Raw genomic sequence first — 15371 nt, forward strand, 5'->3', positions numbered from 1 at the left:
ATAGGCAGAAGAAGATAGATGCAGAAGTTGAAGCTATATTTCCTCAAGTCAAAAAAAAAAAAAAAAAAAATCTAAGCTACAAGAGGCAAGAAAAGTGTCCCCTAGAGCTTTTAGAGCAGTGGCTCTCAACATTCCTAATACTCCATCTCTTTAACACAGTCCCTCATGTTGTAGTGACCCACAACCATAAAATTGTTTCCATTGCTACTAAATAACTGTAATTTACAACTGTTATTACTCATAATGTGAATATTCATGTTTTGCAGAAGTTTTAGGAGATCCCTGTTAAAAGGCTGTTTGACCCCTAATAGGGTAATGACCACAGGGTGGGAACCCATGTTTTAGAGGGAACATGGATAAACCAATACATGGATTTCAAACTTCTGGCTTTTAGAATTATGAAAAACTAAGCATTTATGGTTTGGGGTCATTCAATCTGTGTCCATTTGTTGTGGTAGCCCTAAGAAACTAGTTTATAAGGACCTGGGGTAATGTTCTTTCCTAATGACACTGGCTTATCAAAGAGATAACAACTGTATTATTCATAAGTAGTTCTTGAGCCCGATTTTAGCATAGTTTTCTAAAGATGAAAACAATAGGAGTTCCTCTAAAGATACCTTAAGATGCCCTGGGCTAAGATAAACCAGTATTTGAGTCTGGGATGATGTACGCAGAGTAAAGAACAGCCCCAAATGTCTAATAATGCAGTGCTTGGAGTGACACAGCATGTACTTTGCATGTATAAGACACCGGGTCTGATCCTCAGCATAAAAACAGTCCTTCCCATGATAAGAAAGACCTCTATTACATAATTAAGGTAGATACTAATATGAAAGAGGCAACTTATATTTCCAGATGGTCCAAACTAACAAAGTAAGTCCTTAAGAGAGGAGAAATTTCCCTGGGTGTGATCAGAAAGAGTGCTTCAAGGGACCAGGTTGGGGATATGGTTCTTCCAAAGACCTAAAAACAAAAGGAGCTACCAGCCAAAGGATGTGTGAAGCTTGTGAAAAGGCAAGACATCAGCTTCTTTTCTCAAAAGGAGTTGAGTTCAGTGGGACTGCTGTTGGCTCTCTGGCACACAGGACTTTAATACAATGAATTTTTGCTGTTTTAAACCACTCTCAGTATGATAGTGTGTATCAGTACAAGAACACAAATGCCATCAAAGGAAGCTGTTTTACCCCCTCCATTACAACTGTTATTAACCAATATCATAGGGACTTAATCTGTCACTGTCTTACCTTTCCAGGAGCCCCTTTCCAGTTAATCACATGATAATGTTCAAGTAAATACGAGTTCATTGTATGCCAGAGTTTACTGTTACTCCACATGGTATCTTCAATAAATCCTTTGATTTTTATAGAGAAAAAAAATCCAACTCTAACAATCCCATGGGGGTGGGGATACAGACAAGGACTCAGCAAACTTTAAGAATGAAGCTGCAGATATTATGATTTATTATTATCTGAACCAGAGTTCAGTAGAAATGAGCCTGAGGAAAGGTCCTTGTGCTAATATTTCAGGAAAAATATACTCTCTGGATTGCAGTATTTAAGGGAAAGTGAAGAAGAAGCAAAATGACTCAAAATTATGGCAACCATTACTTCATGGGGAGAGTCAGAAGAGGCCCATCAATAATTTTCTGGCAGTTGTTTTATCAGTATGGACTTGTGGCCTTCTCTCTAAATCATGACTTAGAACAACCCAGTTAAAGGGAGGAGAATAACTCATTCTCTGCCTCTTGTTTGACATTGGTAAAGTTGCTCCAGGGGACATTAGCATCTCTTCACTAGACAGCCATTTCATTTGACCCCTGTGGCAATTTCTAGGGCAGGCAGATGGTGTAATTTATGTTGTAGAATACCTTGTGAATCCAGAATTAGTGAGAAGTGACATGGGTGCTGGGTATAGCTAGTGAACTTCAGGAAGTGGTGCTGTAAGAAACTTACTAACCCCACCAAACCTGAAGTCAGGCAAGCAGGGACGTGTTTGGGATACAACACTACAGTGTGCGTTCAAAAAGTTATCTTCTATGTAGAAATTTCTAAGTACAACACCACCATTTTCTGTTTGAGAGAGTGGTGTTGAAATTTCTTAGAAATGGTGTCTCGGAAGAAAGATGCTCTCTTTCTGCTCATGATACTATTTTTTTCCATAGGAACCTTAACATTGCTACTGTATGTCTTTTCTTATTACCACCATTAACCCTCCAAGGACAGCATGCCTTTCCACACTGAATTTATCTCAGAAATGTAAAAAGAAATGTTTAAGTAAGAAAAATCTATCAACATATCTCAACAAATTAAAGAGTAGTTAACCTGATACATGTAGTAACTCATTGAACAAAACATAAGATACATATAACTATATGTGTTGGTAAAAGAAATAAAAATTATCTATACTCGGTATAGCAAAGAATCTAAAGATTGATACTAAAAACAAAACATTCAATGATGCTGCCATTTAAAACAATATACTAATAATAATCAGCTATTATCAAACTGACTTAACAAAAATAAAGTCAGGGGGCAGCAATATGGGCTCTTCAGGTAAAGGCACCTGCAGCCAAGTATGATAATCTGAGTTCAATTCCCTACATTCTTCTTATTTGAGAGAAGAAGACCACTCCACAAACTGTCCTCTTACTTCCACACACCCACAGCACATGCATGCCCTATCCCCACACATGCTAAATGTAAAAATGTAAAAGAGTTAAGTCTTAACAGCAATAAACATAAATTAGTATAATAGAATTAAGCTAACAAAAGAGAGGTACAATTTTTATGAGAATTATTGTAAAGTTATATAAAACATAAAGTAAATAAACCACGTTTATAAATGTAACTTGCTAAACAGTGGGAAACTTGACTCAATAAGTGGATTATTTAAATATACAAACTAAAAGTAATACCCCTATGTCAAAACAACATAAATATAAATTATGAAATAGAAATACTCAAAACTGACAGAAAATGTGCAATTATGATTTTTAACCAAGAAAGGAAAGACATTAAACTAAAAGCAAGATCAAAAGATTGACAAAAATTGAATATAATAAAAGCAAAACCCTAGGCTATAAGAAGGCAAGATTTTACTCTGAGTGGTAGACTAATATATTTCAGAGCAACACATTGATGTTGGTACTCTGGCATCAATATTCATTTATAATCCCTTTTTATTAGTAGTATAGTTACCACACACTGCATTCTTTTATAAGAACTTGAATAACACAAAAAAAGAACACTTTTTACCATTTTCCCCAATACCATGTCTAGTGTACTCTCCTGGTTTGCAGATGTCTACTTGGGTTTCTGTTTGTAGGCATGTAGTAATCTCATACAAATACAGACGCATTATTCACATGTTTTATGCCTCATTGCTCTGAGATTTTCTTTTCAAAGTGTGCCTTAGTAAATTTTGTATTATCTCTGTATCAACATTCATTTATTTAATTTTCAATCAATAGACATTATTCCTTATTCACATAAATAGTATGGATATCTGAAAAGAATTATCTAAGTCTTAAGTGATCAGAATGTGTTTTCTGTGCCAATATTTGCATATCTAATTCAAATTATGAAATAATTTCAATAGTTTTATAATCTGATTATGTGTGTGAACTACGTCTGCATAGCTGAATACCATTTTCTGCTATCTAGTATTATTATTTTTAACATTTGCACATGAAATATAACTTGATTCATTTCAGAAAAAGTTTGCTTCATTTGCTTTTTAAGTATCTAAGACAATTTGTTTTTAAAACATTTTTAGAGATTATAATACAGTTACATCATTTCCACCTTCCCTTTTCTCCCTCCAACCCTCCCCATGTGCCCCCTTGCCCTACTTTGAATTAATGGCCTCACTAACTGCTGTTACATGAACATATGTGTTTGTAAACATGTGTATATTCCTTGATACTTAAGTACCATGTTGTACATTATGGACAACCTGTTCAGTCTGTATAATGTTACTTGTGTGTATATTTTCAGAGCTGATCACTAGGCTTTGAACAGCCACTTGGTATGCCATTGCCTGGGGAAGATTGTCTCCTTAGTTACCTGTAGTTCTACATATGTTGAGGCCTTGCAAGCTTTTGTCAACAACAAAAAAAAAATCTGACAACACCTAGTTAGCATTACAGTCTATTTATGAGTCAATTAAATACACCTAATACTGCTTCATCAGTTGAACTTGCCTTTCATGTTGGAATTTTGTTAAGACTATGCCAACCCCTAAACCTACAGTAAATGATTTCATAATTTTTTAATAGTATCTATTAAGAATTATATAATTGACATGTCATCCATAAAGACAAAGTTTTAGAAATCAAGCTATCAACCATTTCATTATCTAAGGCAAATTATGAAATTATCAGGATTTTTTTATAATCTGATAATGCGTTAGCTATATCTGTATAGCTGTGACCAAAATATCTGGGAGATCAACTAGAGTGGGAAGAGATTTATTATGATTTACAGTTTCAAACAATGTAGTTAGGCCAGGCGATGGTGGTGCATGCCCTTAATCCCAGCACTCAGGAGACAAAGGCAGGTAGGTCTCTGTGGGTTCAAAGGCAGCCTGGTCTGCAGAGTGAGTTCTAGGACAGGCTCCAAAGCTACAGAGAACCCATGTCTTGAAAAAACAACAACAACAAAAAAATCAGACAGTCCTTATTAGTCTTGAAGATGAGGAAGAACTGATCTTTACATGACAGTGCAGGCCACAAACCAAAGAAATTGCACCTAGGAAGAGGCCAGGGAGAAATAGATCCCAGAACACCCTTGCAACTAGACTCCATCGCCTACCTTCTCCTACCCCCCCCCCAATACTGTTATCGTGTAATGAAGCCATCAGGGGTTGATCCACTGGGCAAGTCAGAGCCCTCCTTTTCTAGCCATCACTAGAAACTCCAGCACAGACACATTCAGAGGTGTGCTTTGAGAATCCATTGGAGTTTTTCCCAATGAAATGGGCAAATTTCTATGTTAGTGTGTATTTATGAGAAAATAAACTATCTAATTTGTGTTACTGGATATTAGTCATGACTTTGCTAATGTCAAAGTCAAATAACAGATACATGATTAATGACAGTTAATCATACTAAGGTAAATTATACAATATTTGGAAATAAAAACTGCTCTGCTACCTTCTCAACAATGCAAATTTAAGATTCAAATTTAGTTTTAGGCAAACTAAAAACTTAGAGCATTAGTAGCAAGAATATTTCATTTGTTCACTTGCTCATTCATACTTAAAGTATTATTTTTAGATGCTACGGAATGCTACAAACCAAGTTAGATGTTAAATCTCAAGAACCAGTTTAAAATATCTTCTAAAAATAAGGAAAACAGAAGCAAGAATAATGAATCATACTTACTTTCCCTTCATCTCTTGGGCTATCACTTAAGTGAACAACTGGGCCCGGGTGAGTCTTGGTGGATCTGTTAAAGTAATAACAGTAATTTAAAACTAGGCATGAGAACATGACAAAGAAATTAAAATTAAGCTAGAATATGCTCCCAGTGTTGTAGGGCTAAGCTGAATTTGTCACCCTTCTCCTTTCCTTTCCCCCTTCTTCCCTCCCTCCCTCCCTTTCATTTTTTAAGACAGGGTTTCTCAGTGTAGCTTTGGAGCCTGTCCTGGAACTCACTCTGTAGACCAGGCTGGCCTTGAACTCTTAGAGACCCTCCTTCTGAGTGCTGTGGTTAAAGGCATGTGCCACCACTGCCCAGCTCTACTTTCTTTCTTAAGGACACACAAAATCTACAAAGACCCGTCACAAAACAATAAAGACTATTTAGATCCTAGAAACTTTAAAAGTGGTAAGTAATTCTAGGCTTCTCTTACAATGACTCTTGAAAGAGACTGTAAGGAACATAAATTAGATATTGAGAAATTTTGTGAATGGATTCATTTATCCAATTCTTAGACATATTTTCTCATCTAAAAATGGATATAGTTCCATTGATATTACTGAAAAAACACCATATTTTTTCAGATTTTATACATCTTTATATAGATAGATATATAATCTGATATATATCCAAATTTAATGGTAAAAGATGGGTTATTTTCAATAGTATGTACTGAGATGATTGTTCTATTTAAAAATCAGAATTTCTATTTATATTCAAGAGTATATTCTCAAAGCAAATAAACAGGACTACAAAGAACAGTTTATAGAGCTTTTTTAGTTTTATTCATATGTAATATATACTTACATATAACTTGTATTGTTCTAGAAAGATAAATGCTCATAATAAAAATAATGTTCTGAATAAAACTGCTATCTGTTGGATTTGATTGGAATAAAAATTATTAGAGTGTATTGCATAGTAAACTAGTGAAAATAATAAACTGTTTCATAGAAAGAAAAGTCTACCCATAAAAAGTTCAGAAACCCTGAATTAAGTGTTAAATATTTTACCTATACAAATTCACATAGTAAGTCTACATCCAAGTGCAACCATATATTCAATTGTTTCCAAAGTTATTGATGTATTCCATTTTTAATCATAAAATCATATTAAAGAAATAAATTTTGGAAATGTAGATTAGATCATATGCTAGACTCTTCCACTTAGAGCCTTACTGAATAATAAAAGTGTTCAGAAAATAATTCAACATTAAATTTACATTTATAATGAAATTTTAAAGATAAAAGTGATTGTTTTCATATTATATAAAAAGTTAAGGGAAATTTTTTATGCTACTTTGCTATTTAAAGATAATGCCTATTAACATGATGGCATATTTTCTGTCGGTTTCTCTAACATTAACTTCTAAAACCCCAGAAGGTTCCATTAGCAAAACATAACTGTCAGAAAAGGAACAAAGTTCTGAGCTATGCATTTCTAATGTATCTTAAGAAGTTGAAAGTGATTAAAAGACAACTCAGGAGATCAGGAGTTGATATTTAAATTTGTATTTATCACAGTGGAATTAAACTCTATGAAATGCACGTTGGAAGTACTAGTATAATTAAAAGCATTGAGAGTAGAGAAATAATGTTTGTCAGATTTAAGATTCATTAAAATAGCGTTTTAATTAGAACATCAGAGAATAACAGAATATGTAGGAAAACAAGTCATCATCAAGTCAAACATATCTTACTGAGGACTTAACATGTACAAAACTAGCAACAAATAAAATTGTTTTCTTCATAAAACACAGACCAAAATTATGTTTATATGTGAACTACACAAATAGAACGTTTAAGTCCATAAAATTTTAGCTTTGAAATGTTTCACATTTTATATGCACAGAAGCTTCAATATTAATGCCAGAGCTGAAGCAGTAGGGCCTGTTAAGAGCCCTGTCCATCCCAGTTTGCTATCTAGCCCCAACATGACAGCTCACAACCACCTGCAACTCCAGTTCCAGGGATCTCGTGCCCTCTTCTGGCCGCCACAAGCTCAGCATGCTTTTTGTTCACTGATAAAACATGCAGGCAAAACATCCATACACATACAATAATGAAATGAAACAAAAAAGTTCAAGCTGTATTGTCAAAACATGAATATTGAGTAACTGCTTCTCTATGTTCTCAGAATTAGAGTCTAATAAGACAAACTATTTTCATTCATAATTATGTGTATTGATTATAATTAATTTTCATACGAAACAATCCATTCTCACTATGGTTATACTAACGTTAATTATATCATGAGATAATTTATATGAATAAACTGTAGTGCTATCCTATTATTAATGTTGGTATATGTAGGCTTTTATTATTCACAATACTTATAATGTATAAATATATATTGATACATTTATATCTATTTTAAAATTACCTGTTGTTTTATTTTAGTTCAATTTCACTTAAGTTAATTACACATTAGCAATATATTTATCAACAATTATAATCCAAACAGGTCATATAATATATTCAATATTTTAGTCAAACAAAATGACAGCCAAGTTCAAACTTACAGTTCAATTGCCTTGTTCCACATGATGACATATCCAGAAAGAATGAAAGATTCAATATTTACAATATGTGTATTTCCTCTTTCTGTTCCAACATAGAGCCATTTACTCTGGAAAGGTAGATGACAGTAAGTAATTCTGAAAGAAAGAAAATTACAATTAACATATCTAAATTTTACATTGATCAGTACATTTTCCTTAAACATCACACTAACACAAGTATATTTATATAAATGATAGGAAAACCTATATACTGTGGTGGCAGTCCCTTAAATAGAACACAGGACAAAAATAACAATATATCATTAAAAATAACAATGACAATCACATTAAGTGTCTATTATAGGCATGAATTTGCATTGTGTCTAGTTTTAAATGTTTTGGTCAATACACAAAAAATATACAAGTTGTAGATAATAATGGGAACAATGTGAATTTTGTTATGTATGTATACTGAAAATATTTAAATCAGGTTTATCATTTCTAGATTATGAAGGCTTATAAAATATTTTCTTCCAGCATTAGTAATGGTGGTACATTGTCATCTAAGGTCATCACACTGCATGTCAGTATTTCAGAGTTTCCTTTTCATATCTGAGATATACTACTCGTTAATCAACCTTTCCCAGCCTTCCCCAACACCCTTCCTTCTTCTATGGCCTCTTCTTCTGGTGTCTACCATTCTAGTAACTATTTCTAAGAGATTAACCACACTACTTGTCATTCTGACTACAGCAATGCAAACAAGTAGGTATTTCCATTTTACATAGAAGAAACTAAGATTTTTTTTTTTCAGTAGCAGAAAATTGAACTTTATTTTCAGATATTTTTATTAAAACAGCACACACTCAAAATGAGAAAGGAATGTTCTGATAATTACTAAATAATTCTAAAACTGTCTATTAAGATGGAGATAACTCTAAGTGCTTTACATATTATATACAAAATACACTATAAATTATAAAGCTCTGTTCTATTAATGTTTAATTTTGTCTTTATAGATGCATGTATAAGACTGAAACTGTTTGCTTTATAATTGCCAAAGTACAACAGCTAATAAGTATTAAGTGGTAAAACTGTGATGCAAAGCATTCCTGTTCAGTTATAAAAATGTGTATCTTTCCACCGAGCTCCACAGTTTATTTATTAAAATAAAAGTCATTTCAAAGGTAAATTAGGTACATGATGAACATAAGTTGCAGAGCTCATGGAGTAGTAGTAGTAGTTATGTCTACACAAGAACATAAATCATTCACTTTGTTCAGATGTTTCCCACGTATGTAGTAGGGGAAAACTGTTAAGATCAAAGTAGTACCTTATTCTTCCCTTAGTGGGATGTGTGTAGACACACACGTGTGTGTGCATGTGTGTACACAACGTGAGATGCATGTTTGTGTGTGAGGGCTTACATGTATCACGGTGGGAACATGGAAGTCAGGACAAGCTCAGGTACTTGTCCACTTTCCATCTTGTTGAAGGCAGTTTCTCTCACTTCCCACAGTGCAGCACACTTCAGGCTACTTGCCCTGTGGGGTCTTCCCTTCTCTCTACCTCTCATCTTACTAGTGGACTGTAAGATGAGACACATACCACTGCTTCCAGACTTCTCTTAGTTTCATAATTCTGTTCTCATCTTCATAGTGGCCTTTTTGGATAGCTCTGAGAACTGGCCCATAGCTGGAGTCATCAGGACTATTACACAGGTGATGTGAAGTTTAATGACTAATCTATTAACATTGTAATTAGTCTCTCTAATTTGGATTCATTGTACTCTTCTGGGCACTTAAAAAGACAATAAACCTTCAGATAATCTCTTTTCTGAGCATGTTACTGCATCAGTATCTCCTGGAGTTTTCCTGGAAGACTATCTAGTAAACTATCAGAGGAGCTGATCAAAATTTTGACATTAGGCAAACAGATCATCTTTAAAAAGAATGTGAATGGTAAATTCCATTTTATAATACATGTAAGAGTATTATGAGTGTGAAACTTATGAGTGTGACTTACACAAAAGTCAACAGTGAATAGCCAGTGTATCCAGTGCATATTCTCAGCCTGTCACACTGAATTTTTCAATATCCTATCTCTCAACAAAATGTTATCTATCCTGTAGAAAGCTCCAGGCATATGACATTAAAAACACTAGAAACCTGCTATGATATAAGCAACTGCAAAGTTAATTGATTTTTCTAATTAATGAGTAACCTACATGATACTGGAAATCTTTGACTAAAACATGAAGTCTAGAATTACTGTCTCCAAGTGATATTTACTAATATTACACAGGAAATAACTTGATGGTCATGTTTCTAGGCAATAGATGATCAATTTAACCTTTAATAGAAATAGAACTCAATTAAAAGAAGCTATAGGATCACAGGGAAACAGAGAAAACCATCTCAGTGCTTCAACAGGACATGAGGAACCCTCAATATGACTCAGACATCTCTGGGAAGTTAGCACATAAAGTCTGAGAATTGCCAAGTTCAGTAAGGAAACCTAAGCATGGGGTAGAATTCTACTGTAAGCCTTATAGAACAGGATGAATGAGATACAGGATGGAAATCCCAACAGAAAAATAACTAGCCTGTGATAGTAAGTAAAGAGACACTAGACAAGGTCTCATTCATCTGTTGACAAGGTTATAATAGCCACTTAATATTTCCAAACTATCTGAATAAATCAGTGGGACTTAAGAGTGACATGGTCAAAGGGTGTGATTATACTATTATGTGTACTTGATAATCCTAATAATTAATTGATAACTTTATATACCTTATTTTTTATTTACTGTCATCATGTGTAACTAATTTTGACTAATTCCACCTGATATGTAAATAATTTTAATATGTTATATGTAAGCCTTGGAAGAATAATCTCGTTTTCCTGTCCATATTGAATATCACAAAGCATTTAAGACATTCTTAGCTTCCCATCCACTCATCTATTCAAACTTCACCAAATAAGTCTTTATAAAAACATAACACATATACCATCATTTTCATCTGACCCATAGGTGACAAGAGATAAAAACAAATATACGAGAAAAATAAATCAAAGTGTGTTAATGTCTATATACATTTCAAAAGAAGAAGAGGATCTTGGGGATTGAGGAAATGAAAGTTCTATTTCAATTAGAATATTAAAGGTCAGTATACAAAATCATCATTTTTCACACTTAAATAGTGGACACACTTTCAAAAATTTTTCTGATTCTCACTTGGGACTCAATTTAGAAATTCTGTAACTTGTGTGATATTTGAAATTTTATAACATGGCAGTGTGGACATGGGTTTGGTGCCAAGTTCTTTCAAGTTTTGTGTGTTTGTACTTTTTTTCACCACTTTTATTCACTGAAGTGTTTTAAACTTTTCCATGGCATACATATCTTATTTTATGATTTAGCATAAATAAATTTTTTAATGATTTTGTGATGGTTAGGTGTTTTTTTTTAAATAGTATTAAGCATCAGACACATTCTAGGTAAGCACTCTACCAGTGAGGTTTATCCTTGGCCCTGATGTTGTGTGTCCCTGGTCAGATATTTATAGAAATTATTACCTACAGAGGAAGTACCTGCCCTAAGTATGAGTGACATTACCCTGTAGCTGGGGGTTTGGGTAAAATATAAAAGAGAGAATAGAAAAAGCCTGTTGTCTCAAGGGTGTACTCTCTCTGCTTCCTGGCTTCTATGAGATGAATCATTTTGTTCTTCTATATCCTGATGATGTGATGTTCAGCCTCTCCATGGTAATCATGGGCTGAGGTATCTGAAACCATTAGTCTAAGTCCATTTTTACTCCTTGGTTCCTTGGGGTAAATGTGTGTTACATAGTGTCTAACACATAAATACTGCACTTCTGGTATGTTAGTAATTCATAACAAAATCAAACTACTTGGTACTAACATTCATAAGATCCAAGTTGGTGAACTGAACCTGTAGAGCAGCATTTTTGGATAAAACAATCTGTTCAAATCATGTAGAATGCAAGTATTAGTTTAATATAAAAATAAGGCATTCCAAGTAAAAGTTACTGTGAAAATTCACAATTCCAGACCATGCCTATAGTCTTCAGTTTAACAAATAGTATCATAATTCACAAGTCAAAAAACAATTTTTAAAAGAAAATGGTACTAAATTTTTGACATTGTTCTGTAACAGATTCACTGGAGCCAGACATAGTGTTGCACGGCCCTAATCACTGCACTTGAGAGGCAGAGGCAGGTGGTTCTCTGAGTTTGAGGTCAGCCTGGCTTTGTAGAGAGACCCTGTATCAAAAATAGACAGACATTGGGAGAGTTTGATTTTGAAGGCTTTCTTTCTAATAAGTTCCAATATGTTTAATTGGGGTTATTTCTCACATAGCTGCCAGTAAATTCTTGAGTTTCAGGCATAATGACTGTGGTAATGCAGCTAAGACCTTAACCTCTTATAGAATATTTATAACTACCTAACTTAGACATGCTGAATCAACTGTAATTTGAGCTGCATGTGAAAAAAACACACCAGAAATGGTGCCCAGTATTTCTGAGTACAATCTACTAATGATTGAAAAAAAAAAAAAACAAAACAAAAAACAAACAAACCAAAAAAAAAACACCTATTTGGGGAAGATTTTGATGCATATCCACTAAATTATACCAATATTTTAAATATTTTAAGTCTTGGGGGTAGTAGACACCTAATTTGAGTGTGTGTTCTAAGATTCCAGCCACAGAAGTTGTGATTCATTAGGTATGAATGGTGCATAATAAACTGAAATTCTATTTCACTTTAAAAAAAAATATATCTGTAGAGTAAGAGTTGTCTGACCAGAAACATCAAAGACTGGATAAACATTTGTTACAGACTCAGTGAGGCCTCCATCACTTCAGACTGTCTAAATCACAAGCTGCATTTTATGAAAGGAGCCCCAGGTGGATCTCAACCATGCTCAGACTTCACTGAGCAAGCTTTATCAGACAATCTACAGAACAGACTGAAGAAGCATTTTTCTGTGGTTGAATGATTACTGTTTACTTCCTTTTCAACTTTCAGGGGTGGAGCCAAAATTACTATCCAGATAGTAGATATATGACTATGTGGTCCCCTAAAACCAGGTAAAGATGAAATTACAAACAGGGGAGAAGAAAGAACACCGAGGACAACCAAAATGACAACAGTCAGATAAGAAGTGACAATGTCCCTGTGAGTGCTGTTGTCTTAATCCAAACACTGGTAGGCAGGAATTTTAGTGGAAAATTTAACACATAAAGATTTTCGTCAAGTAAAATAATCTCATGATTTTAAATAAACTATCCTAGCTAGGACTATTATATAAAAGTTCAAATTAAAAATAAAAATGAAAATTCAGCTAAATTCCTTCCATGGTGTCAGTGGACTATCAACTAACTAATCCATCAACAAAAACCGCAATCACTTACCATTGCTTGGGGAACCATCTAACATAAGACAAATTAAGCTTATTTCTGCAACTATTAAAGCGACTTACCAATAACCTAAGTTAGAGACAGCAAACATGTTCTGTGAAGTATTAAAGTGTCTTAACTATTTGGGGCTTTAAATACCATAGTTTGTATGACAACTACTCAGCCTTTACACAGTAGTACAAAAATAGCCACAGACAACACACACATTAATAACAGAACTATATTCCAACAAAGCCTTATTTCTAAAAGGAGGATGATCACATTAGCTATACATGCTACAGTTTGGGATCTAATCATTAACTTTTCTATTTTTATTTGGATATGTAGTTTCATACAAATTTATTAGCTGAAATTATTAAGAAAACTACTTTAAATACTTTACTTTTTCCATGGAAATCATAGCATATTTATCCTATATTTTTAAAATATTACTTCTCGGAACAAGAAAGAAATATATATGGTCAAAATGTTATGCAGTCTCATTTACATTGCCAAAAATATACAAGAAATAATTGTTAGCACATATAAAATTAACGTAATACTTCATATTTAACATGTACCCATTCTCTAGATGCCAGAGACACAAAACTTTTCCTCTTTATGTTTTTTGACTTAAATTAAAAACAACATTATTTTACATACCAACCCAAGTTCACCCTTCCATCCTCCCATGCCCCCCAAAAATCCCCCACCCCACTTACATCCCTCCCATGGGGTCTTCAAAGTCTGTGACATCATTTGGGGCAGGGCCTAGGCGCTCCCTCATGTACATAAGCTGAGAGAGTATCCCTCCACAGGGAATGGGCTCCAAAAGTCTGTGCACTAGGGACAAATACTGATTCCACTGTCAGAGGTCCCATAGATCGCCCTGGCCTCCTAACTGACACCCATGTCCAAAGGGCCTGGTTCAGTCCTATGCTGGCTTCCCAGCTGTCAGACTAGGATCCCTATACTCTCACTTGCTCAGGTCAGGTTTCTGTGGGGTTTCCCAGAACTCTCTTGATCCCTTTGCTCATCACTCCTTCCTCTCTACAATTGGATTCCAGGAGTTCAGCTCAAGAGACACAAAACTTATAAGGTACATCTGTAGTCCTTTGTAAATTTTAATAGAACATTTGCAAAACTGAATGGCAGTCTTATTATTTTAATTCATATATACAAATAAAATAAAATCTGACACATTCTTTTGTAAATAAACTTATTTTGTCATTGCAATTTAAATTGCAAATGTCTTACAGGTTGCTAATTAATTTATTTTTCTATGAAGGGATACTATCTAGATACAAGGGGAAAGGCCTGGGTCTTACCCTAAATGATATAACAGACTTTGATGACCCCCCATGGAGAGGCCTTACCCTCTCTGAGGAGTGGATGGGGGGGGTAGGTGGGTGAGGAAATGGTATGGAGATGGAGAGCTGGGAGGGAGAGTGAACTGGGATTTGTATGTAAAATAAGATTGTTTTTAATTTAAATAAACTAATTACAAAAAGATGGGAGGGCTTATTTCAGTTTAGGATTTGAAGGTATATAGACTGTAGGAGTGACTAACCAATGACTGAGACCCAGCCTGAGACCCATGCAATGAGAATGAGTCCACCCCTGACACTAACTGGCCCACAAGGACCCCGAGGCTGGTTGACCCAGAGACCTAGGACAGAACCAAACACAACCAGAAGGGATGGGGGAGTCAATGTAATGGCACCTAATGATGTTCTGCTACACTCACAGATTGGTGCCTAAACAGTTATCAGAGAGACTTCATTCAGCAACTAGTGGAAACAGATGCATAGTCAAGTGTTAAGTAGATTTTGGGGAATCCTACTGAAAAGAGGGAAGAAGGATTGTAGGAGCAAGAGCGGTCAAGGCCATCATAAGAAAACACAGAATCAACTAACCTGGGATCATAGGAGCTCACAGATCCTAAACAGATAACCAGAGAGCCTGCATGGGACTGACCTAGGTCCTCTACACATATGTTACAGCTATGTGGCTTGGACTTCTTA

General features: G+C 34.5%; 1 protein-coding gene across 1 annotated transcript in view; it reads right to left on the reverse strand.

The window, feature by feature from the left end:
* Positions 1–15371, reverse strand: part of Stxbp5l (syntaxin binding protein 5L) — a 223895-nt gene that overhangs the window by 130146 nt on the left and 78378 nt on the right. Inside the window, exons 6-7 of the mRNA XM_051191450.1 lie at positions 7942–8076; positions 5384–5447 (exon numbers count right to left, since the gene is read on the reverse strand). Of these exons, the coding sequence (XP_051047407.1) occupies positions 5384–5447; positions 7942–8076 (199 nt within the window). The remainder of the gene's footprint in view (positions 1–5383; positions 5448–7941; positions 8077–15371) is intronic.

The sequence above is a fragment of the Phodopus roborovskii genome, unplaced genomic scaffold (genome assembly GCF_943737965.1).
Source record: "Phodopus roborovskii unplaced genomic scaffold, PHOROB, whole genome shotgun sequence".
Lineage (NCBI taxonomy): Eukaryota > Metazoa > Chordata > Mammalia > Rodentia > Cricetidae > Phodopus > Phodopus roborovskii.